At 38.3% G+C, this 25,418-nt stretch overlaps 1 protein-coding gene across 3 annotated transcripts in view; it reads right to left on the bottom strand.

Annotated features, from left to right (window-relative positions):
* Nucleotides 1-22,074, bottom strand: part of LOC130100429 (rho guanine nucleotide exchange factor 17-like) — a 103,975-nt gene extending 81,901 nt beyond the window's left edge. Inside the window, exons 1-3 of one of the 3 annotated variants that reach the window (XM_056265888.1) lie at nucleotides 21,039-22,074; nucleotides 20,466-20,760; nucleotides 17,261-20,339 (exon numbers count right to left, since the gene is read on the bottom strand). In XM_056265888.1, coding sequence (XP_056121863.1) covers nucleotides 17,261-20,339; nucleotides 20,466-20,760; nucleotides 21,039-21,573 — 3,909 coding nt within the window. In that variant the 5' untranslated portion in view covers nucleotides 21,574-22,074. Of the gene's footprint in view, nucleotides 1-17,260; nucleotides 20,761-21,038 lie in introns of all 3 variants that reach the window. The other 2 variants (XM_056265886.1, XM_056265887.1) reach the window with 2 other exon arrangements.
* Nucleotides 22,075-25,418: the final 3,344 nt, after the last annotated feature.

The raw sequence follows: 25,418 nt of genomic DNA, 5'->3' as shown, positions 1-25,418 counted from the left end.
CAGTTTTAGACTGTCCCCAACACACCTTCACAGCGCGCGATCATACTAAACTCGTATACTAACGCGCATATTATGAACATAGCACTTGAGTTTACACTGTACGTAATACCCCCAACCTCACACCAAATGTCAGGCCCTGTAGATAGGCTAGCGCCAGATAAAGTCATTAAGTAAGCAGAAATGTACCTTAGCATATTAGAGGAAGACGCTGATATCTCGATTGAATATGATGCTTGAAGAATGCACTTCCACAGCAGCCACGAGAAACAGCAGGTAGGCTAGCGGTTAAAGTTTTCTATGCAGAATTTGATTTGACAACATATCACGAGACCGATTGCTTGATCCAATCACGTTGATGGATAAAAATAAAATTTTAAAACAAGCATGTAACGAGTAATGACCACAAACGGAAGGAAAATAGCGGAGTAAAAGTACCGATATACATCACTTAAAATGTAGGCTATTCAAGTAAAAGTACACAATTTTTAAACAACTCAACTCAAACAAAGTAAGCAACAATTTCAAAAAACAAACAAACCCGACTTAATTACAGTAACGTGAGTATTTGTAATTCGTTACTTCACACCCCTCTATAGCAATACCCAGACAGCAACATAGTGTCGGCCCAGATCCGGCCCACATCTGGTAGCTATGCGTAGAATCCACATTTCATCCGACAGTATGTTGCTGTCTGGGTAGCCTACTATTGTGCTGTAAAATAAAAACAAAATCTATTTAATAATATTTTATTTTACAGAACAACAGTAAAATTACAATATATTGTATATTTAAATATCCCTGGCTCGTTTGTCGACAACAGATTTATAAATGATTCTCATAACAAATTTGGGAAGACAGCTTACGCATGTTGCATTTTCAAATGCACATTATATTTTGGAATCAAAACAGCCATTTCTGCCTAAAGGTGACACATTTGCATCCCTGGTTTTACCAGTCCTGCAAACTGACTTTCGAATCACATACACAAAGAAAAAGTAGGAGTGAATGTGTGAATAAAAGATCGAGGAGAGAGTGGGAAAATTTTTTTTGTTGCAGTCTCTTCGCTAAATGCAACTTTGTCTTTTATGGAATGAGAACTACGAATGAGAACCAGATGTAGGCCTGACGACACAACAGGCCCGAAGGATAAAAATAGGTCGAGATAAATGGACGGGATAGTTCCTCCGATGAGGGGGGAGGAAGAGGCTGCTGGTGGTGGTGGCAGTAACTTTGCCGTTCCCATCTGGAGCCTTGCGCCAAACTCAACTAACTTCCTATTCATACACAAAATCCAGAGAAAAACATTACTAGGAATGTACAAATTCTGGATGTGATGGCTTTATGCCAATCAAAAGCTATAAAACAAGGATTCAGCTGCAGAAGAGCAAAGACATATTACGATAAAAATGTCTCGTCTAAGTTGTGTTCGAGTGTCCCTTAAATTTAACGGCTAACAACCTCGTCTCCTGTTACAACTTGAAGAGCTCCATGCTGATGTCATCTAATATTCCATCTTTCTGCTGCCAGAAAAACAGTCATGTTGAACAATCTGAGAAAAAGGTTAAACGGTGACAAGATCAACATTCGTTTTCATTCCCAGAGACGCTAAATTTGGGATCCTATATGCGACATGTAGGCTACAAGAGAATGTACTTGACATTGAGCTTTCTAGACTTAACTCACAAGCTTTAAGTAAGACAAGAGTGAACACTTTAAGATGTGTAAGGGGTGAAAAAATAGGGGGAAAAGCTGCTGCTGCAAAAAAAGAAAACATGTTATTGCAGCTGTGTCCGTTCCACTATTTCTGAAGAAGAAAATAATCTCTAAACCTCTCAAGAACAGACCAAGGTTGTTTTTTCAGCTTATGATAAAAAGAAAAAAGTAAATAGGACCATTTTTTTTTTTTTCATTATGACAATTATTTTTATGACGGTTAATTAATTCTGTCAATTCTCATGCAACATACAAAACACATCTCATTATCAATACTGTAATGAAACTAAACAAAACAATGAAACATTACTTACACTGTGTAAGGCATTATAAATAAAATAATTGTTACAGTATTTTTTACTGAAATACAATAAAAATACTGTATATGTAAAAATATGCTTAATTGTCACATTGCAAAAAAATTCCTGAAATAGGCTTAATGTTTTAAATAAAACAAAAAAGCAAGTAATAAATAAACAAATAAAGAGAAAGAGAGAATAAACGCTTGTGTAATGGAAAACAATCTTTAAAAAGGAAAAATTGGAGAACAAAACAGACTTTTCGCATTTTAATCTGAGCTCAAATTTGCCAAGACACCAAATTATGCATCTCAATATGAACTCCCCATCAATTTTTTTAGCTCGATTCTCTTACTGTATAAAAAACAAACATGCCAGATAAAGTTAATACTTCAACCAAACATAAATGAGAACTGCATTAAATCTCGTGAGATATATAGAATCAACCTTTGAGCTACAAAATCATCCTCCGGGATGAACCCGGAGTAACTCTGAAGTTATTTGTGCTCTTGGACAGACGCACGCACACACACACACAGCCTGTAATCCCAAACTCAGGCTTCTATTACCTGCTCTACCGGCACAGGCTCCTCATTCATAGGAGGTCAATCTTGACATAATGGCATGATTTTCCCAATGTCCTCCAGCAGTCATCTCAACTGCGCTTTTTTCTCTTTGTACAAAACATTTGTGCACTTCCTGGCTTCCGACCACCTGTCTTCCTCTGTTACCTCTCCTGCGTTCCGAAGACTCTGGAATCAGCGGTCATTACCATTATCACAATCATCATTAGGAGGGTAATTGGGGCTATTATGATTGATGAAGGCTGATCTGCGGGTCGTGCTGAAGACGTGGGACCCCGAGAGTCCAGCCAGAGGACATATGGTTCACCTCTCTCGACATGCGCACTCACTCGCACACACAAATGTATTAGGCGATCTGCGATTTTGTAAATCCACATGTTTAACTCTTTTAAGCATTCTTTACACTCTTGTGTGAATCTGTAAACCTGTCAAGAACTAGTCAAGGTTATTTAAACCTCAAAATGAAAAATAAGAAAGGGGACCATTAAGATTTTGCACATTATTACTATTTTTATGACAATTAATTACATTCACCTCCCAATTTTGATGCAAAATGCAAAAAAAAAAAAAAAACCTCATCATTATTGTAATGCAAAATAAACCTAAATGAAATACTACTTACATTGTAAGTGGTTTATACAGGATGATAGCATTTTGTTGTCTTGCCTTGTGTTGTCTTAAAACTTTTATTTAATTAAAAATAAACAAACGTTTATGCTCGAACAGCAACATTACACATTAACTAAAGTTTAAAAAAGTGAAATCATAATCAATGGCCGCTTAAATTGTCATTAAAAGACTGTCACATTGCAAAAAAAAAAATATATATATATATATAAATATATATATATATCATTTTTTTTCTTTTCTTTTTTTTTTGTACAAGTGAGGGAAGTAATAATATTGGAATTTATTACTGAAACTGATCAGATAAGCATCGGGCACACAACCTTCAAATTTCCAGGCATTCATCTGACTGACTAAACCTCAGAGGAGGGGCGACCAACGAGGGGTCCTGGCCCTGGCCCAATCTCTGCCAGCCAGCCAAGCACCAAAATCCAGCTCTTTAATCGTGTGCATGTCTGATTTAGAAATTTTTTTGCTGGCATTCTTTGTCTATATTAAGGTTGTAATATTGGAGAAAGAGCAGAGTCTGAAAAAGGAAAAACAAACCAAATGGCTATTTCAGGACTGTCAAACATCACTTTAAAAAGCTGGGCAAATTCAGTTCCGGACCACCCTTAACGCGTCGTGAAACCCAAACACAGATAATTATACCACAGCAACGTTAACAGTTCCTGAAGTGTTACGTTAGCCTCCAATCATGCTAAAGTTCCAAGCATGTGACTTTATCCTCGCAGTTACTCCTGCCATTATGGCCTGTTGAAAGCATACAGTATAACCAACTCATGTGAGAAGTAGTCTAAACAAAACTACTAGCTTGACGGTTATCTCATGAAATCAAACAATTAAAAGGAACGAAAGTTGAACATACATTCAACTTTACCAACATTAAAGGTGAAGCGATACCAAACAAACCTGCACTACATTACTACTACATGTACATTACTACTACTACAGTACTACTTCCAAAACACTTCCTCCATCTTCCATTGGTCGTTCAAACAAGTAGTCCCTTCCCAAAATGGCACCATTGGTTGATAGCAATGCAGAGGACAGTCAATTAACTCTGACACGCTATATTTTCTCAATAGATAATGTTCAGACTAGAATAATAATAATTTAAAAAAAAACAATGTTTGAATGCAAACCTAAAGAAAAACCTGCCTGATTTTTGAAGTCTTTTCCCTTTTCCAGACCCTTCTTCCTGGAGGCGGTACTTGAGGTCTTGTAGTCTTTCCTGCCATCACCATAGAAACGTGAAGCCCCTCTAAACCGCCTCACCGACGCCATTAAAGCCGAACAAAGAGTGAGAGAGAGAGCAGGCGCAGAAGTCTCGATCGTTCTCCTTAAAATTGGCACACAGTCTACGAGTTTGATCTTGAGATGTGCCCATGTTGTCCTGCCAAGACAGAGTCAGTATGCATGTAAATGTGTCAGTCAGAGAGGGACCGCCGCTCCGGTCCACCCACATTCTGAAGGCCCCGGAGCCCACATGCTCAGTTATGCCCTGGCCTGCTACAGTACATGCATTGTCCGTGAGGGACAGCAAGTGGGCTCGGACGCCAATGAGGAAACGCTTGAAGGATGAGGACAGGTTTCATTGTACCGTCAACTCCGTCACACTCAGAATGTATCATAGCTGCCATTTATTTACAGACAAATAATTATACAGTATATGCACTTCCATTCAAATGTTTGGGTTCGGTAAGATTTTTGTTTTTGATAGTCTCTTATGCTATAACGAAGACTGCAGGGTCATTCCGTGTGAACATTTATTTCTGGTGAAAGAAATACATAAATGAAGAAGAAAGCCAAAATATTAAATGTCATGGATGTATATTTAGCCACATTATCTTCTTTTTAAGGGCCCATTATGGTTGAATCCCAGAGTTATGGAGATCTTAATGCGGTTCCATGAGTAAATTGGTAAATTGTACATATTTTCAGTGGTCAAAAAACAAATGTGGGTCACTTTGCATACAGCTGATACTTTTTTCTTTCAAAGAGGAATATCTGAAGAACAAAAAATGCATCTTGTTTCTTTCTTCTGTCAACACAATTGAATAGAATATACCTGTGCCATTTAGACATTCTTTTTTCAAAGTTTGCGTGCCTGTAACTTTAAAAGTATTAAAGATATCTTAATGTTCTAGATTATAATTCTTAATAAACTTTTCTTTTGGAATCTTCATTTTTAAGGTCCTAAATTGTTCAATCCCAGAGATGTTGGGATGTCAATGCGGTATCATGTGGTTACAATACTGTGTATTTGAACTCTTGGTAGCTTCAGAAGCTGTTAAAATGGACAAAATACCTTCTTCCAATTATCCATTAAACTGATTCAAATATAGATTCAAATATAAATACACTTTTGAGAGCAAGTTAAGGTGCCTCAACTTGACCATTTCTTTGTATTTTTGACACTCAGAGAGGTGTGTTTTATGCAATTGTTTTGATAGAGGGAAACAAGATTCAAATTCTAGTTTCAACATTATTTATTCTTCAGACATTCCCCTTTAAAGTAAAAAATAAAACAAATTAAACATGGATCCGCACTTAGATCCCCATATCAATGTGATTGAACCATACAGGGCCTTGAAAATTAAGATTTCAAAAGAAAAGTTTGAACCAGAATCTAAAATCATATTGAGAAATCTTTAACACTTTTAGAGTTACAGGCACGCAAACTTTGGAAAAAGAATATTCATGGAACTGAATATTGTGTGTGTTAATAAAAAAATTTAAAAAAAAACCTAGATACATTTCTAGTTTCAACATTATTTGATCTTCAGATATTTCACTTTGAGAGGAAAAAGTATCAGCTGTGTGCAAAGTGACCCACACTTGGTTTTCGACCACTAAAAATGTGTACAATTGAACAATTTACTCATGGAACCGCATTAAGATCCCCATATCTCTGGGAATGAACCATATTGGGCCTTTAAAATTAAGATACCTAAAGAAATGTTTGTTAAGAACCAGAATCTAAAAGGATATTAAGATATATTTAATACTTCCTGAGTTACAGGCATGCAAACTTGGGGCAAAACAACACAAGAAGTGCTTTTCCACCTTTTTTGAACTGTCACCATTGGCATTTAATGCAACAAAAATGTCTAAATTCAACAGATTTGGCTAATAGACCTACTAATCTTTGTGTAAAAATAAAAAGATGATGCTGCCATCTTTCTAAAATAATTTTTACCCCCCTGTAATTTGGCTCCAAATCTCAGGTGAAAATTGTCATTTTGACCCCCCTCTACAAAATAGTGGATTACTCAGTAAATATACATCCATGACATTTAATATTTGGGCTTTCTTCTTCATTTATGTTGGCCTTTCTTCAGAAAGAATATTAACAAAATAAAAAATTTGAGTCTGGGAAGTTTCTGAAATTTGGTTGATTTGACATGGAATGATCCTGCAATGTAATTAAATCTGTAATTAAAAGCTGAATCTTTCCTCCAGTCTTTAGTCACACGATCATTCATAAACCATTCTACTATGCTGATTGGCTGCTCATTCATTTTTAAGATCAATGTTGTAAACAGTTGTGCTGATTAATATTTTTGTGGAAACCAAGATACATTTTCTTTGATGAATAGAAAGTTCAAAATAACAGCATTTATTTGGAATAAGGATCTTCCTTAACATTATAAATGTCTTTTCAGACACTTTTGATTAATTTAATGCGTCCTCGCTTAATAAAAGCTATAATTTCTCAAAAAAAATTCTTACTGACCTCAAACTTTTGAATGGCAGATGTAAATGTAAGATGTAAATACCACCTTGTTGATGTGTAAAAATCAAGATAAATCCACATGAAATCCAAATAACTAAGTTATAGAGTCAAATTCCCAAGTTACATCAAATTCATCTAAAACTGAAATTGATCAAGGTAAACTAACCCAGTTTCTAAATCAAAAACACTGCTCCATTCCTGAAGATTCCACAAAGACATTTGTGATTTTCTAAATAGAATTTATGCAAAAGAGGTGGTTCTTTTCCATGTTGTCCAAACTTGTGGAGAACACTGATCCAAAGTGGAAAAGAATGAAATATGGATGTCTTACCCACATCACACACACAGCTGCAGCATTCCGGGTTTATAAAAAGGGAAAAGAACCACAACATGGAGAAGATAGCGGATTGAAATACACAAAATCCAAATAGTACAGTCATAAATCATGCCTTTTGTCTTTGTTCCCCAAGATGACAGACAAATATGCTTTTTTAATAACCGCACACACAGAAGTCCAATGACAAGAAATAAATTAGACGGGCAGCAGTGATTCTTTAGAGAACCCCAGAAAGTGGATAAACCATTCTCTCCCGCATAAGCAAACAGAACACTGTAATTACAGAGGGTGGTACCATCGTAATGAGAGACAGAGAAAGCAAAGTTATAACTGACAGAGTATAAAACACTAGGGACAAAGAAAGAAGAAAGCTGATATAATGACATAACGATAATAATTAGTGGCGCTTGTTAAAGCAAACATCACTATTATTAGTGCTCATACTTCAGATTGAGGGTTTGTTCTAAACCTCTAACCCCAAGTATGACATTTTGGCATGCTTACCATTTGTGCTTACGGACAAAAATGATACCTTAAACCATGCAGCTTGTTGTGGAAAGCTGTTACTTTACTTAGTTACTGGATTATTTCCACCTGCAAGACAATAAATCACACAGATCCTAAACTAAAATAAGGGCTTGGAACCATATTCCGAGACCAGAATATCACAGAGACTTCTGGGTGCAAGACTCTTTTTAAAACCACCTAAATATGACTCAGGGCACCCTAGGAATCAATGAGAACACCCTAGTAAACACCCAACACTCTAGCATCATGTATACAGGCAAGAATCACCCATTAAGTCAATCTTTTAAAATAATATTTGGTCATCTGAACAGTTAAACATCACTACAAAGGTATTGTGGGTAAAGAGTCTTTTATGATTAATAATAATAATTATAGTTATATATATATATAGACTGTGTGTGTGTGTGTGTGTGTGTGTGTATGTTTGTATGTATATATATATATTTAGTGCTGGGCAACGATTAATCGCATCCAAAATAAAAGTTAATGTTTACATAATGTATGTGTGTGTACTGTGTATAATTATTTTGTATATATACAGTATATAAATACATATGCAGGTATATATTTAAGAACAATGTGTTATTTACATATAAAATACTTATATTTATATATAATATAAATTATGTTTAAATATATATATATATATATATATATATTATACACGCACACACACACATTGTATACATGCAAATATTTCTTAAATATATACATGCATATGTATGTATTTATATATAAAAAAAATTATACACAGCACACACACACATATTATGTAAACACAAACGTTTCTTTTGGATGCGATTAATCACGATGAGTGGTTGCCCAGTACTAATATACATGTATATTTTAACTAACTTTATTATTTGTTTCATATTAAATAATTTATAATAAATAAATATGCAGCAATTTTTTTCAAATTTGTCAAACAACAATAAACTTTAAGAGTGAAACAAACACCATGGCAGTTACAATTGCCCTTTTCTTTTCTTGTTCCTCTCCCCATTTCTCTTCAATTCCATGCCTTGAGTTCATCTCTATAAATCAGTGCAATGCAGAAGGCTTACATGGAAGATAAACAAATCAACACACAAACACTGGAGCTGTGCCAGATGTACCATGGGAAAGGGTGAACTGCATCATTCTGTGACCCTGTTCTCATACTGGAGCTGTCTTACACAGCCTACCACTCATAACAAAACACACAAACACACACGACAAGCCCATTTGCTGCTTTTTAAATGTTCTAACTACTCGCACTTTGAAGTTAAAATAGCAAACTAATGCATAATAATGAACAATAAGTTAGTCTAAAAGTAGTCTAAGTCACATTAATGTGTGTCATTTTATTCATAAGAATGAAATGACAAAACTTTATTTTTGATTCTCTTCAGAGAGAGACAGAGTTGAAAGAAAACTCTTCTTAATCCAGATTTAGTAAAACTGAAACCATTACAATAAAACAATAAAATATATTTAAAAAATATAACCTTTTGAAGAAAAACTTAGACTTGAAAACAAGTAATACGCAAGAGAAAACCACTAATAACACCGTGTCTACACCGGATGCGAGCAGTGCGATGCAATGCGACAAAAGACAATAGAACCCAATATAATCAGTGATGCTGTCTACACTGGATGCGGTGCGACACGACAAATACTCGGAAGTAAACTGATGCCTCCTATTTATGTCGTATACCAAGCACTCACAATACTTTTCATAGGAAGGACAAATGGATTTGCAACGGTCGCTTTGTCGTGTCCAGTGTAGACAGCTTCTAGCTGTTGTGGCCGTGTCGCATCCAGTGTAGACATGATGTAATTCTCAAATAACAAAGGTCTAAATTCAGGCAGTAGTTACACACAAGATTCGGAGATAAACCACCTGTTTGATTATCATGAGGCCATGAGTATTATTTTGCTCCTGACGGAAAGCTCCTGCGTTTCTTTTACTGGAAGTAAGAGTGGATAAGTGTCGACTGAATGACAAGTGACCTCTAAAAACAGTTTCATTTCGAGAGGGGGCAACATGAGGAATTTAAAAACACTTGTAAAATAAGTGTAACACGCATTCGAGCGTCTATCACACTGATGCTGAAGAATTGAGTTAAGTTTGGAGAAAAGAAGCCCAAGATGGAGATATGGGTGGTCGGATTATAGAAATGAAGAAAAAAATACGGGTTCTGATTGGTGAGCCCTCATACTGACAAACCAGCTACATACCACCTACATCTCCAATCACTTTGACGTTTCCCAAGTTCAACTAATCTGGTGTGAGACTTGATCCTGGCAGTATTTTACCCTCATCTGCATGACAGAACGCTTGAGTTTAACTCTAAATGCACGCACCCTCATGCTTACAGAGACCACCAACAGTAGAAAACACCAGAAGAAGCCTCATCTGATGATGGATAGGGGTTTACATCTAAATATAAGCAATAAAAATAGTAGGACCATGATTAATCAGATCATGAATGTGTATATGCATTAAGGAAAGAACTACATATTGGGCATCAGTGCAATCCAAATCAAATCCCAATGGATAAAACCAAGTTAGAGGGAATGGAATCAATATTCCTGATAACAGATAGCAGAGGAAGTCGAGTCCAGGTCACAATGATCACCCGACACAACACAGCCCTGAAGTCTCATGGGGTCGTGACCCCTGTGTGAATGCTTCTGCTCTGGTGGAATTATGGGTAGCTGTCCAAAAAGTACTGTGCATCGAAATTTGTGTGGGGGGTGGGGGATAAGACATAATATATATACTGTATATATATATTAAATGAATAAAATATTAAACTAAAATTATCATGTAAACTACAAAAAATATGAAAATAAAAGCGAATTCAAAATATTAATAAAAAACTAAAATAACACTATACAAACAGTAGTACAATATTCCTTGAACCTTTATAATGAATGTATTCTGAAGGAAAGTATGTTATCTGTCCATTAAAGCGGCTCATCCTCTTAATGTCTCTCTCACTCTCCTCTGAAAGCCATATGCAGACAGCTCAGGAGCTGAGGAACATTGTGGAGGGATGAAGTCATTTTTGTCATTCTTCCAGAAAAGAGATTCAGCCCTGATATCAGGTACTCTGACAGGGAGGAACAGTGGGAGTAATGGATGACAGGAAGGCTATAAAAAAAAAAGAAAAGAAAAGAAATACTTGAAAATGAAAGGAAGGAGAAAATAAAGGACTGATTGAATGTAAATGAAGCGAGCAAAAGAGCACAGGAAAATAGAGGAGAAGAGAAAACAGGGTCTAGATGTTTTCCTGTTGTTTTCATTTAAACAGGCACCAGGAATGTGGCCTTCTTTTCCTTCACTACAAAACGGCCATGAACACAACAGCCGGAACAGAAAAGAGGTGAAAGTCCTTCGGATGAGACGTTAAACCGAGGTCATTAAAAATACCAGGATGTCCTTCGGAGAAAAGAGTAGGGGTTTAACCCCGGCATCCTGGCCAAATTTGCCCATTGGCCCCTGCATCATGACCTCCTAATCATCCCCATTTATACTGATTGGCTTCATCACTGTCTCCTCTCCACCGGTAAGCTGGTGTGTGGTGGGCGTTCTGGCGCAATATGGCTGCCGTCGCATCATCCAGGTGGATGCTGCACATTGGTGGTGGTTGAGGAGATTCCCCCCCTTCTATGTGAAGCGCTTTGAGTACCCAGAAAAGTACTATATAAATGTAACAAATGATTATTTTTATTATTATTAAAGAAAATGTTATATATAATGGCTTTGGCAACTAAATGAAATCGAACTGGGCCAATTAACTGTTTGGTTACACAATACACACATTCTTCAAAATATCTTCTTTTGTGTTCAGCAGAAGAAAGAAATTCATACAGGTTTGGAACAACTTGAGGGTGAGTAAATGATGACAGAATTAAAATTTTTGGGTGAACTATCCCTTTAAAATGGTTCGCAATATTCCAGCCTGAGCTGCTAAAAAGTGTCAAACCAGTCCTTTTAACCAGTCTTAACCCAGTAAACCAGCTTAGCCTAGTAAAGGTGTTTTTATTCTTCAGCAGACGCATGAATCATTCACAATAGCAGCAGGGACAGTGCAAGCAAGTTTAAGGGTGAGAAAATCTACAGACATCTCCAAGACATCCAGGCATTACATTAAAACACACTGACTTAAGTGTCTGAGTGAAATGAACACACAGGGAATTACTCTCAGTTAGAAGGAACGGCACAGACATGACTGTGTTGAGACAACAGTCCAATCGAAGGCAGACAGCAAACACATGCACTCATTTTAACTGAGCCTTTAATCCAGCTAAAGACACTGAGCAGCAGTTACAGCCAGAACAGCATCAAAGCTCTGACAAGTCATGCAAACACAGCACAGTCGTCTGGTGTGTGTGTGTGTGTGTGTGTACGGTCTCACGCCTGGCACTTTGTTTCCAAACAGTCTCCCGAGCAGAGCGGCACATTCCAGCCTCAGCAGCTCATCAAACATATTAGTAACCACAACAACTTCCTGTTTCTGTTCCCCAGCTTCCTGTCTGCGCAGGATCACTCGGCACAGGCACTGATAAAGGAGCAGAGACACACACACTAAAACTGTGTCCCTACCCTTCCTGCTAAAACACACACACACACCTTAAACCAGTTAAGACCTGCAGACCAGCTTTGCTGAAGTCATAGAGCTATAAATAAATGTTGATAGCCATTCAGATTATTTGAGATCAAATTAAGATCATTGACTTTTGACTGCAGACTTTGTTTTTTGGCAAACGGAGTACAGTTTGAGACTTTGTTGAGATCTCTTCTGAAACAAGCAAGCCTTTTCCATCAGTTGTATTTGAAATATACAGGGCTGCAACGATTAGTCGACGTTGTCGACAACGTCGACAATAAAAATTTGTCGACAAATATCTTTGTTGTCGAGTAGTCGTTTGATCTCACGTGACCTAATGTAAGGGCCTGCAATCCCGCGATTTGACCGCTACGGCGCTGTAGCGCTAGAGTGTAGTGCAGCCCTTACAAATGCTATTGCGGTAGAAGAGAAAACAGCGCGAATTATGACAGTGCAAACGAATCCGAACTAGCAAGGTTTAGGTTTGGGAAAGTTTCACAAAACTTCAAATCAAGAATGCTGTCGTGTGCAATGTTGGGGTGCAAGAGGAAACATCCCGGCAAAAGAGGAGCCGGTGAGAAGTGAGTGTTCTCCAGCTGGAGCTAACTAACCACCAGCGGCAAATCTCTCTTTATTAGAGAATGCAATACTACTAATAATAGTAATAATATTATCAATAGTAATATAATTACAGTAATGTGATGACTTATTTTGTATAGAATAAAGCTTGATCGAGCTTAGGAGTCAGGGCTGTTTTTATTATTGTAACACTATTAGTATATTAGGTATTATTATAGTCTTATCACTTGCCTGTATTTTGTTCAATAATCATGAAGACTTACAAAACGAGATGTTATATCCTTCCTATGATATAGGAAGAATATCACGGCAGTCACTTTATCATACTATAAATTAAAAGGGAATGAGAACGTCTCTGTCAGCTCAATTGTCATGTAAAAAAAGATTGTAATTTTATAATTATAATAATTGTTTGCAGATTAATATTTTACCATTCTTTGTGTCCTGAAGTAAATGTCCCTTTTTCTGTTTCAGTTCTAAGAAAAGCAGTGGGCCTATTAAACAATGCTTAGAGAGCATTTGTGTGTGATTTGAGTTGGACCGAAATCTGAAAACTTAAAGAGAATGACCTGTTTAGTTGGCTCAAAGTTCATTAAAACAACTATTTCAAAAGCTGAAGTGATTTTCTTTTTTTTATATTATAGTTAGAATATGTATAACTCAATGTTTTAACTAATTGGAAAAGCTGAATAATCGTTCCAAACTTACTGATCAGTCTGCGAAATAATCGACGATTAGTCGATTAATCGTTCTAATAATCGTTAGATTAATCGATTATCAAAATAATCGTTTGTTGCAGCCCTATGTTTACAGGCACTTACAATGGAAATCTATGGGACAAGGCACTGCACTGGAAGCAACATTACAATATGCACTGATTTCAAAATATAGCCTCAAAAAACATATGTGTTAACATGAAACTAGTTTGATAGAATCGCTTACTTTATGCAATGTTATATCCAATCCTTTAACTTCAACGTCATGAAAATTACCATTTACATGGAGTTAACTCCAGCCAATGGTATTACATCATTAATGCTTATGCATTTAATGCACTTCTATAAGGTCTTTTAGAGGGTCCTCATACAACTAGATCCTCATACAACTAGAAAGGTAGTCTCATCTAAAAAATTGACAATTTAGATGACTTTAAGGATCAAATAAAATATATTTTAAATCAATAGTTAAATTCAAGTGCTTTACAAAAACACACGCTTCACATGTCTCCTTATAAACCCTCTAAAAGACCTTATAGAAGTGCATTAAATGTAACTCCAATTAATATTATTGGTTTTTAAAACTTAACCGAGGAAAACAAATTTCGTGATAATCAACCAAATGCCACAAATGCTTCCTTGAAGTTCTTTTTCAGTTTATTCAAGAGCATCAGAAACTTACTTTGATTTTTTTGTCATTAACATTATGAACACAAACACTCACACATGTGTGATCAACATGACATCATGACTTTGCGTAAACATACACGCCACTTTCAATTCAAGTGGCGTGTTATCTATACGCATTTTGAGGTATCCGCGTGTATGTCAACGCCGAAATCTTTTGCGTGTATGTCTACGCCATTAAATGTCCGAGTGATTCCGCGTGTATGTGTACGCCGTTAAATGTCCGAGCGAAACGAAGCAAAATCTATATCTACATCTGTGGAGCGATATTTCTTTTCCTAGGATGGTAGGAGAAGACTCATAAATGGTATTAACCCCAGTGACGGGTAGGTTTAGGGACGGGGTTGGGGTAGGTCATATATTTATATATACATAATACAGTAATATAACGTTAAGTCAAAGGCGTTGATAAACACGCTGAAAAGCGATTATGCGTGTTGATAGCACGCCAAAAATGAAAATACGAATTGGCGTGTCATACATACGCCATTTCATGAGATCAGTCTGGTGTGATATACATGGGGGTTATTTAGTAGGCTGTGCTTTTGTTACATTCTTTTATCTCAGATCTTTTGCTTGTCTTCTTTGTACAGCTGAGCACAATGTGTTCACCCTCCTCTATCCGTTTCACATTACCGCAGCATTTAGACATCTTCACAGGTTACTCACAAAGAACTCAATCCGAGGGCGTTTTCCCATCCACAGCCTGTCCACATGTGTTTTTCCTTCTTTTTTCAGGGGTGTGTTTACAGTTTCTGATCATCACAACCTCAGGGAATACTTGGCTAACCCGTCTCACACAGACAAGCTCTACACACACACACACAAGCTCTACACACACACACACACACACACACTGCAGCCCGTGTAATAAACACCCTGTGTTTATGTTCTGAAGCACTCCAAGCCTCAATATTCATTAACCCACTAGTGTCAGATGTCTGTACTCTCCTCTTTCGCTGAAGAACAAGTACAGTGATGCAGTCAACATAATTACCACGGCCTCAACTTTTACCTAACAACAACCATTATACTGTGGTTAGTGATTACATGATAACCCAAATCACAGAAAATAACTCCAAACATATGGAAATAACTACTTGTACGTTTACTTTAAATAAACTGAAAGAAAATGCAATCCATTTGCCCCAAAACGTATTTGGACACTTTCAATGTCAAAGATTGAATGTCATTGCATTAAATAACTACATACCAAACTTAGTGGCAATTTTTAAAAGGAAAGATAAGCATTTGCTTGGCTATTTAGTTATATAATGCAATGACACTCATCCATATTTAACTGTGGCTTAAGTGTACAAATACTTTCTGAGGCCACTATATTCATATACAAATGGCATGTGCTGCAGACAAAATCTTTTGGACACTGTTCAAATGATGGAGAAAAAACACGAAAGAAACATCAAACAGCCCTACACATGTCATAAAGCAGGCATTAGTCTCTGGAAATGTGCCTGGAGCTTAAGAGGAGGAACATTTAGCTCTATTTACACTTTGTGTTATCATTAGCCGCAATACGAATGTGTGTGTGCGAGTGCCTGAGAACAGAGTGAAAAGCGTGTGCAAGTCTCCAAGCCTCTGTCAATGATGGACTCAAATTAGACTGCATAATCCCGGCTGAATGAAAAGGCCATACAAACATTTCCCCACTGTGCACTTCATAATGACCCTTGCAAGAAGAAAAAAAAGAAGAAAAAAAAAAGGAATTTGGGAGCAATAGAGGCCAACAGAATGTTACTCAAACTCATCTGCACCCTTTATATAATCATCCAATATCAAGCCGCTCCAAACACGGCCCTAAGTGGACCACAATACTGAAAGGACAAGCTGGCACAGACGAAATCTCAGGAAAATACAGCACCATAAAAGGTGGACTGAGGAAAACTATGACCAAACCCTGTGTCTAAGACAGACCAACCGTGCTACAGAGGGCTTACCAAGTCATACAGAGAAATAATCCATCACTAAGAGTTTGCAAGACTTCGGAAAACATCACGACCCTCAGACATACACTACCAAGCACTATGCTCTTAAATATGATGTATTTGAATGGCATTTCTCCCTAAGGTCAGTTTGGTAACAAGCCTTTTTTGAAGGTTAATTTCAGCTGTTTTAACCTTCAATAGAACAGATAAAACATTACATAAATACACAAGAGGGTAAAGCATTCCTTTCAAAATATGTGTAGAATTCCAGAATATTATGACTTTTCATAGTCAAGTAAACAAAGGAATTTGCAGCACACAGTGCACAAACACACTGCAGGCACTGGACCAAAACGAAGGTAGGCAAAGTAAAAGAACAACTACAAGATTCCAGAAGAACCTGCAGGGGGGAAAAAATATGCCTTTCATATTTCTAAGAAACATCGTTCTGCTCTTTTCATCAGAGACAAAGTCAGGAACAGTAAATTCAACTGCACAGCCTGCACTACAACCTGAGGTAACAACATGTCAAAGAGTACACAAATAAATACATGATTTTGCACACACATGCCCACTCAAGCCAAAGGCCTTGAAATTCTCATCCAAGTTCTCTTCAGACTGAGTGATATATCAGTTTTATCCTTAATCTAACTCAGCCCAACACACCAGCATGAAGGTCTCATAAAATTAAAAACTATGCAAAAACACATTGACTTGCTTTGCTTACAAGTTATAAATTTCAACAGTTAGAAACAATTAGAAAGTTAAAAAAAAACTATTTCCAATCAACCGTCTTTGCTGTGTTTTTATAGATATACACATCTGCAAGAACTTATGCAATAACTCGCCATAAACAAACAATTCAAAGACAGTTAAATACCCAAAATAGAGAATAGAACACATCACTCACCACTCTTGGTTTGGCCTTCAGAGGGACAGTGGAAAGTTCCTCACTTGACTTCCTCTCCAGTTTTGGCTCAGTGGTGGGATCTAAAGGTGTGGAAGTAGTGCCCTCCAGAATAACCCCACCAGTGGCTGCTGAGGTCTCCGCAGGGGACTCTGGAGAGTTCAGGGCCAAGATGTATTGCTCAGTGACGTCCTCTAATGATGGGGTGTCCTCCCCCGGGACTATTTTGTTGGGCGATAAAGAGTCCTGGCTAGACCTCTGGAGATCCTGGGATACTTGGGCATGTGAAGGAATGATAGGCACAAATGTGGCAGGTTCACTGGCATGACGCACATGTTTGGGTCTGACCTTTGAGGTTGGAAGCTGGGGGAGGATGGATGTGGAGGACTGCTCTTCACCATGTTCATCTAACTGATCCCCTTCATCACAAGAAACCTGATGGGTAAAGCGGTTTGTGCGTTTTTTGGGGCTTCTGCGAGTGATGCGAGGAGACAAAACCTGAGCTAGCGTAGGATCAAAAGGAAAGGATGTCTCCCCTGCTGCTTTTGTTTCTCCATTATGACCAAGGTGGGAGGGCAAAACATGCTCAGACTGAGAACGAGACCTTCTGGTTGGACAATAAAGTTGTCGTTGTTCACTGTTCAGTGCCCATAGCTCATCTCTTTGCTCAGATAAGATGGGCTCACTGCTAGAAGGTGGTATGGATTGTTCTTGTTCACTAATTGGCTCGCTGGGATGCTTTTGAAATTCTAGGACTGTATCCACCAATTCTCCACGTCTACTGGGGTCGCTAAAGCTCTTTTTCTTCACAGCCTTGCCATTTGCTTTCTCATCAATAAGATTGTCCATTGTACCAGGTTCACAAACAATGCTCTGAATCACAGTACTGTAATCTTTCAGGCTGTCACTACACACGGAAAGGTCACTGGCGGCACTGCCTGTATATTCAGAAAGGTCTGCGGCAGAGGACTCCACACCACCCACCTTGGAGTTTAGAGAGAGTGAACCGAGCAGGTTGCTGTCCATGGAGAAGCTCTTTCCGCCATCCTCTGCAACTGAACAACGTCTATGAGGCATGGGATCACTCAAGGAGCGGTATGCAGACTCACCGTTCGACTCTCCGTTACTGCCATTGCTGGACTCTGAACCATTGTTTCCAGCTGAGGAAAATTTCCTTCGCCTGCGAATAGCACTAGGAGTAGACGGAGCCTCTAAGCCCCCCTGGTTTACATTTTTACAGTTGCTAATGTCTCCTCCTGTGGCTACTCCCTCATGCTCTGTCCTAACAGACGGAACCTGAGATGAAAGAGATTCCTCTGGTGTTGTATCAGGCGACTGCTCTTCGTACAACCCTGACTGATTCCAAATGGTGAGTGTCTGACCCAGCAAGTCTTTACTGCAGGGCAGCCCCCCATATGAGCCAACCTCTGGCTCTGTGACAATTCCTTCATCTGTCAGGCTAGATTCATGACCAGAGAGTTCATCCAATGACTTATCACAGAACATGTTCTCCTCTGAATTTCCCTTCTGTAAACATTTTTCACTTTTTCCATCAGCCTCCCCTTCCTTACACCCAGTAAAAACAGGGTGTTCAAGTCTCTTCACCTCCTGTTTTGCCTTATTTTCTTTTACAGTGTCTATTTTAGTGTCACTGCTTTTTGTCTTGAAATGGTCTTCTTTCTCATCATCATCATCATCATCCTTACTTTCACTCATTTGACAAATGTCTCTTATTACCTGTCTGGCTTCCTGTACATAGCGGTCTTGTAGAGGGGTCGGCATTGGTTCGTCGTAACCATAGGTACTTCGGCAGTCATCGCTCTCCACCTCCCTGTCAGCAATCACCACCTGCTCACCACTGCCTTCAGAGTCTAGCCGTTGCTCGGAAGAACTCCTCAAACTTGGCCCGCTACAATATTGCTGTCCTACTGGCTTCTCAGAGTAAGTGAACGACTTTGCCCTCCTCAAAGTAGCAGTGAGATCCTTCAGTGAAGGGCGTCCATGGTGCGGACGATTTGTCCTGGAGCCCATTCTGTACACAGATGCGCCTTGATCAGAGTTCAGATTGTCCTCATCATCTTGTCCTTTTTTTCTCATTCTTAACTCAGACAGATCAGTCTTAAGGTAGCTAAGAAGCGACAGAGTTTCTGAGGCAATGTCAGGGTTGGACATAGAGATCCTGTTCCTGTCTTTCTCATTATTTAAGGAGTGGCAGAATTCTCTGTTTTCTGAACTGCCTGTTTTACAGTCTGCTGGGATCAGGCTGGGCACAAGCTTAGGGCGAACTCGAACTGGGGCACGGGAAAAGTTATCTCCATGTCCAAAACTAGGCGAGCGGTACATAGTGGCATTGCCATGGTATGTTTTACTCAGAACCGCTAATGATGCCCTGCTGAAGCTGTGGATGTTGGCTGGCTTATCCTCTTCTTTTAATGTCTCTGTGCTAGAATATCTGCTACTATTTTTTGACCCCAACGGACTGGATATAAATGAGGGTATGGTGACTTTTGAAACCCGTGACACCTGAGGAACAGAGCTAGTTCCGACTGACCCCTCAAAATTTCTATATAGGTGCCTAAAACTGTCCTTAGTCATATGAGACCGTTGAGATGGATTGTCTCGTGCCCATGACATGCCCGCATAACAACCTCTAGAACGGAAACCCTCAATCCTGCGGCGCACCGTCTGAGAATCACACGGCTCCATCATTACAGGCTGGTTGTCGCTGTCATCTGACTCCTCATTGTCCCTGCTGCAACTGCTTTTCTTCTTTTTCCGTAGCGAGCGCCGTCTTACGTCCCTGTTGTGTTGAGTTAGTGCTGCAGGGCTATCCTCCTCACTGCCTGAGGACCTTCCTCTCAATTTAGCCCTAGTGCCATGCTTGTTTTGAGGGAAGTTACCGACTGTCCATCCACTTAACTCCTCGTCTTCTTCTCCAGAGCTCAGTCTTCCCCAAGCACCGGCTAGTTCTACGGAGGGCCCTGTCTGTGGTTGGGAGGAGTTATGCGTGGAATGCAAGCTATCCGGTGGCTGTGGCTGCTCTGCCCTCTGTCTCTGCTCCTGCAGCTGCCAACGGTGAGACCTGAGGGGCAAAGCAGACGTTCTACTGTGTGGTGGGGGAGCAGGTGTAGAATCACAATTCAAAAACTCACAAGAATTGCTTTTAGCACTTAAATTATGGAAGTCAGGGATTGAATAGTCCACATACAATGCACTGTTGTCATGATGAGAGCTGTTTGTGTCTTGCCAGGCTCCCCTTGGCTGGTGGGGGAACTGTTTGTCACTTTCGTCAGGAGTTGAAATGTCCTCTTTAGCATCAAAATGCTGGAGGTGTTGACAGGCAGATTTCAAGTCATCAGCATCTGAAGTTGACCTATGTTGTTTTCTGCGTCCATCGCCAAATAGTTCTCTAATCTTAGTAACGCTTGGCCAGTTTGCATCAACATGTATAGTCTCTCCATAGGAAGGGTGATAGCCACGACGAGATTTGCATGTTGGGATCCCTAAGACAAAAACATTGTGTTTTTAACTCACAGTATGATAGTTGCATTTACATGTATGCATCAAGCAGCCATTCAAATGCAGAAAATCACTGGCAATCTGTCATATAACAGTCAACGATATACAGTATGCAATGCTAAGTTTTAAGTACAAACCAGATCAGTATTTTAGTTTGAGCAGACGTGTTATAGTAAGTGTCTTTGTTTATGGTTGACGATTAGTTAAGCCCTAATAGGCAAAAAAAGAACCAAGGATTTCAAAACAATGTATCTTAGCCTACCTGTATTTGTGCCACCCACAGTCTTCCCGAGCCTGTGTTTATCTGCTCTGTCCGAATCCGATTCTGACACAGACTCTTGAGCAGAGCAACATTTGTTACTGTCTTTGAGTTTCTCTTTCACAGACTCCGAAAACTCCTTGGATAAGCAGCCACTCTCGTTCAAAGACGAATCGTCGGCACTTGTTATGTTTTTAACGCTTCCAGTGTTGACTAATGAGCTCTGTGTCCCGGCTGTGCTCAAACTGAACTTCTCAGAGAGCTCACGAACCGATGGAGATATTCCATGAGACGCTTTCTTGAGGTCTGCGGTTGAGAGGCTGGCCGCTGAGATTTTGGAAACTTTTCTGGATACAGAAACAGCGTGCGTCGCTTGTGATGGCTGCGCGCTGTGCTCTACGGCGTCTGGGGGAAGGGCACCGCACCTATCCAAGTCCTCTCCAAATGATCTGCGCTTCTTTGCGCTCCAGCTATCCAACTTTTTGAAAGAGACGCTTCTACATACAGGCGCTTTTCTCTCGCCTTCCCTTTCAGCCATTGCGATGCCTGTCCTCCCACTTGTCCTTCTTGCTTTCTCTCAGTTCATTGATAAATAGTCCGCACTTTTCTTTCCCTTCTTTATCCGTGGTTGCCTTTACCCCCCTGAAAACAACTTACAATGCCCCCATTAACCACAAAAGTAGCTTGGCAGTGTTTTCCGGAGAGGAGGACACACACACAAAAAAAAAAAAAACACTTCAGGAACAACAGATGAGATTGTTTACGAAACCAGAGTTATATCCCAAGACCTTTGCGCATGTTTGCCTCCCTTAGTGTCCATACATGCATTTAGAAAGAGCTCAAAGTTTGAGCAAAAAATTCCCAAGTGTTTCAGCCCAACAAACACTAGAGAAACGCTTGAATAATGTACTTTTTCCAAGGTAAATCCCATTTCCTTGGCTGACTGTCTATCTTCATACGCATCCTTTAATTTTAAGCTTGACTAAGTGCGCTCAGCCTTTTTTAGGCACAATTAAGGGTTTCCGTGACTTGTGGCTTTTTACATGCAGATAGTTGCTTGGATTGGGGGCGGGACTAAAACATGAGGTCGGGGTTAGAGAGAGAGAGACCCCTGGGGAAAATGAGGGGGGGGATCCAGCTTTTCCTCTTTCTGATGTGAGAGAGAAGATAATGCTGACATAGGCTTCAGTTCGTAAATGCACAGTGGGAAACTGTTGAACAAATGATCATCTTCAGTTTCTTTGCTCAGCTTTGGGGAGACTGAGACAGATAAATAGTTATTGCCTTTTTAACCAAAAGCTCTGTTTGTATGCAGAACTAGCTTTACAGTAAAAACTTTTGCAGTCCTTTGTTTCGAAGGGTTCTTTTCTCTCTCCCCCCCTCTCTCTTTCTTTTTCGTCTATCTTGCCTTTTATTTACATGACTAGAGTGCATTCTAGTGGCCATATTCTCGTTTACACAATTGCCTTTGAATGTCATTGCTTAAAGGGATAGTTTACCCAAAAATGAAAATTCTGTCATGATGTTCCAAACCTGTATGCATTTCTTTCTTCTGTTGAACACAAAATAAGATCTTTTGAAGAATATGGGTAACCAAACAGTTGATGGGCCCCATTGACTTCAATAGTTTGGGAAACAACACTATGGAAGTAAATGGGGCCCATCAACTGTTTGGTTACTGACACTCTTCAAAATATCTTCTTTTGTGTCCAGCATAAGACAGAAATTCATACAGGTTCGGAACAACTTAAGGGTGAGTAAATGATGACATCATTTTTGGGTGAACTATCCTTTTAAGATAATACAATATTGTAAATTATTTGTCACTTTTGTCAATTAAATTTATTTCACAAATCAAAATTTCACATAACACGTTTCAATAACAAATTCATTCAGAAAGACCTCATGTATAACAATTTACAACATTTAGGAAATACACTATATTAAAATAGCTTGATTGAATATTATACTTACATCTTGAGATTCTACCAAATTATTTAGAGAAATAGTGTTTGATATGTATAAATCAAAAGCAAAAACAAACATTAATTGTCAGACATTTTATTTGCACATTGACTATACAAGCATTCAATAACTAGTGTACTTACTTGAAAAATATATTGTATTCTTATACTACAAATATAGACACAGATGCAATGACTTTGCTTTAAGTACATTTGGATAACAGTGACATGTGTATTCATCATTATATGGACAGTGATGAATTTTGCCCCAAAGTTGCATGTTCATAAATTATTTCATTTCTTTAAATTCTTTCTCTCAGTATACACTCAACTAATGCTTGACCATTTATACTGAAGCAGGAAGCAAAAGACCAGTTTAATGTGCAAACATCACATCTGCTTTTATTAACAAAAACTTTTTCATAGGTAAACTATACCACCTACTGGTCGTTCATAATGCCTGAGACACAAATGGTTGTTGCTTCAAAGTGAGTTGAAGTTGCTCATTAGTTAAATTTGTAGCACTAGCCTATATGTTAAAAATAGCATACAATACTACTATCTCTGCACTAGTGTATGCAAATTGCTTGTATGCATGGAATACACATGATCTGCTACATTTGCAAAAAAATACTGTGTACAACCAGAGCACACTGTGCTAGATAACATATCCAAAATTCCCTACTTGACCTTCCACTTCTAGCATGATGAACCTGAAATAATATCAGTCTTTTCTTTACTCATTATTTGATTGGACTAGCACTTTTTTTTTCAGGGTTAAAAAATGCAAAATAATGAATTTTTTATTTTTATTTAATGATAACTGAATGCCACTTGATGAATCAAATATGCAACATGGAAAGGTCATGTGTAGGATACTTCTGTTTGAAATGTTTATCACCGCAAATTAATGCATAATGTTTCTCAAACAATTTCAATGAAACCGCAGGATATAGTATATGTGAATGCAGTGTATGCTTTATGTTAGTATTCCACTCCGAACATAAAAACAAACTATTTTATTTAGCTTCATATTTGTGCACATTGAAGGAAAAGTTTCTTATTTGCCCGTCAGATATATACAGTAGATTGAATAGAGAAGACAAAATTCATAAAAAATTACACAAAAAAAATCACAAACATAATACTGGCCAAATGACTGAAACACACTCAAATATACTCTGTTGATGCATTCTAGCTTTTTTCTTGATGGTATTTATAAGGTTTTGTAGATTTTGGTCAAGCTTTCAAATAAAAGATGTCTATATCTGTGATTAAACTGCCCTGTTCATGAAAACACAATGACAGAACAGCAGCACAGCTCTGTTCCTGAATCAGGCACTGTTCATATGTTGTTGTTAACACTAGATCCTTCTCTTGTAGGACAAGACGTCACTTCATAAGGATCTTGAGCTGTACAACATGTTATTAAACCATCAAACATCTGATAATGACTTTCCTTCAGATAATGTGCAGCAGATGTAGTATGGTAAACAGATGGTGTTATTCTTTCCATTCCAAATGCTTCTATTCATCTCTATGTCTCATCCATAATTCCACTCTTCACTGTTTCAAAAGAGTTACCTCGAACCTATATATCATGCATACTTTAAACACTACCATTCAAAAGTTTGGGATCACTAAATGTTTTTTTTTTTTTTTAAAGTCTGTTATACTCACCAAGGCTGCATTATATTGATCAATGTTGAAAACAGTTGTGCTGCTTCATATTTTATTTATATAAACACACACACACACACACACACAAGTCATAAAACAGAATTATATATTACAAAAATATATAAATAAAACTTCTTAATATGAATAAAGAATGTGTGATTTCTATTTCTTTCATATCAAAATAACAAAAAGTTCATACTTTCACCACTAATGTAACTTCACTAAAAATGAAAGATTATTTCTTTAAGTTGCACTCTAAATCCCCTTGGATTAGAAACATTTCTTATTTCTCAGCTCTATTAGTCTTATATCAGCAATTGTATCTTCTCTTATTTCCTATTGCCATCATAACATGTTAATAAAATGCACCACCTTTTCACATGTAAGGAGAGATCAGCTGATCTTGACTGGATCAGCCAAACTAGTCATCTCATTCAGCTGCCATTCACAGGGTACGAGCTCACAGCTCCACTAGTCATCTGCCATGCTTTGGTGGGCTGTTCTCTAACTCAAAGCAAATGCAAATGTCCATAGGGTGATGCACGATAGTTTCAATCTTAATAAATGATTTTTTGTAACACCGAATCGATCAAAAGGGTCACTTCCTTCAGCCATTACATACTCCTTTCACAGTAGAGATCCTAAATGCTTTGTACGTTTTGTATATAAATATAAAAAATGTTTTGGTTTCAACATCCACACAACCTACTAATTATCTTAACGCCAAGACACCACAGGT

Source organism: Rhinichthys klamathensis, unplaced genomic scaffold (genome assembly GCF_029890125.1).
Source record: "Rhinichthys klamathensis goyatoka isolate OS25496 unplaced genomic scaffold, OSU_Roscu_1.1 h1tg000242l_1, whole genome shotgun sequence".
Classification (NCBI taxonomy): domain Eukaryota; kingdom Metazoa; phylum Chordata; class Actinopteri; order Cypriniformes; family Leuciscidae; genus Rhinichthys; species Rhinichthys klamathensis.
The sequence above is the reverse complement of the archived record's forward strand: the minus strand, read 5'-3'. Positions and strand labels throughout refer to the sequence as shown.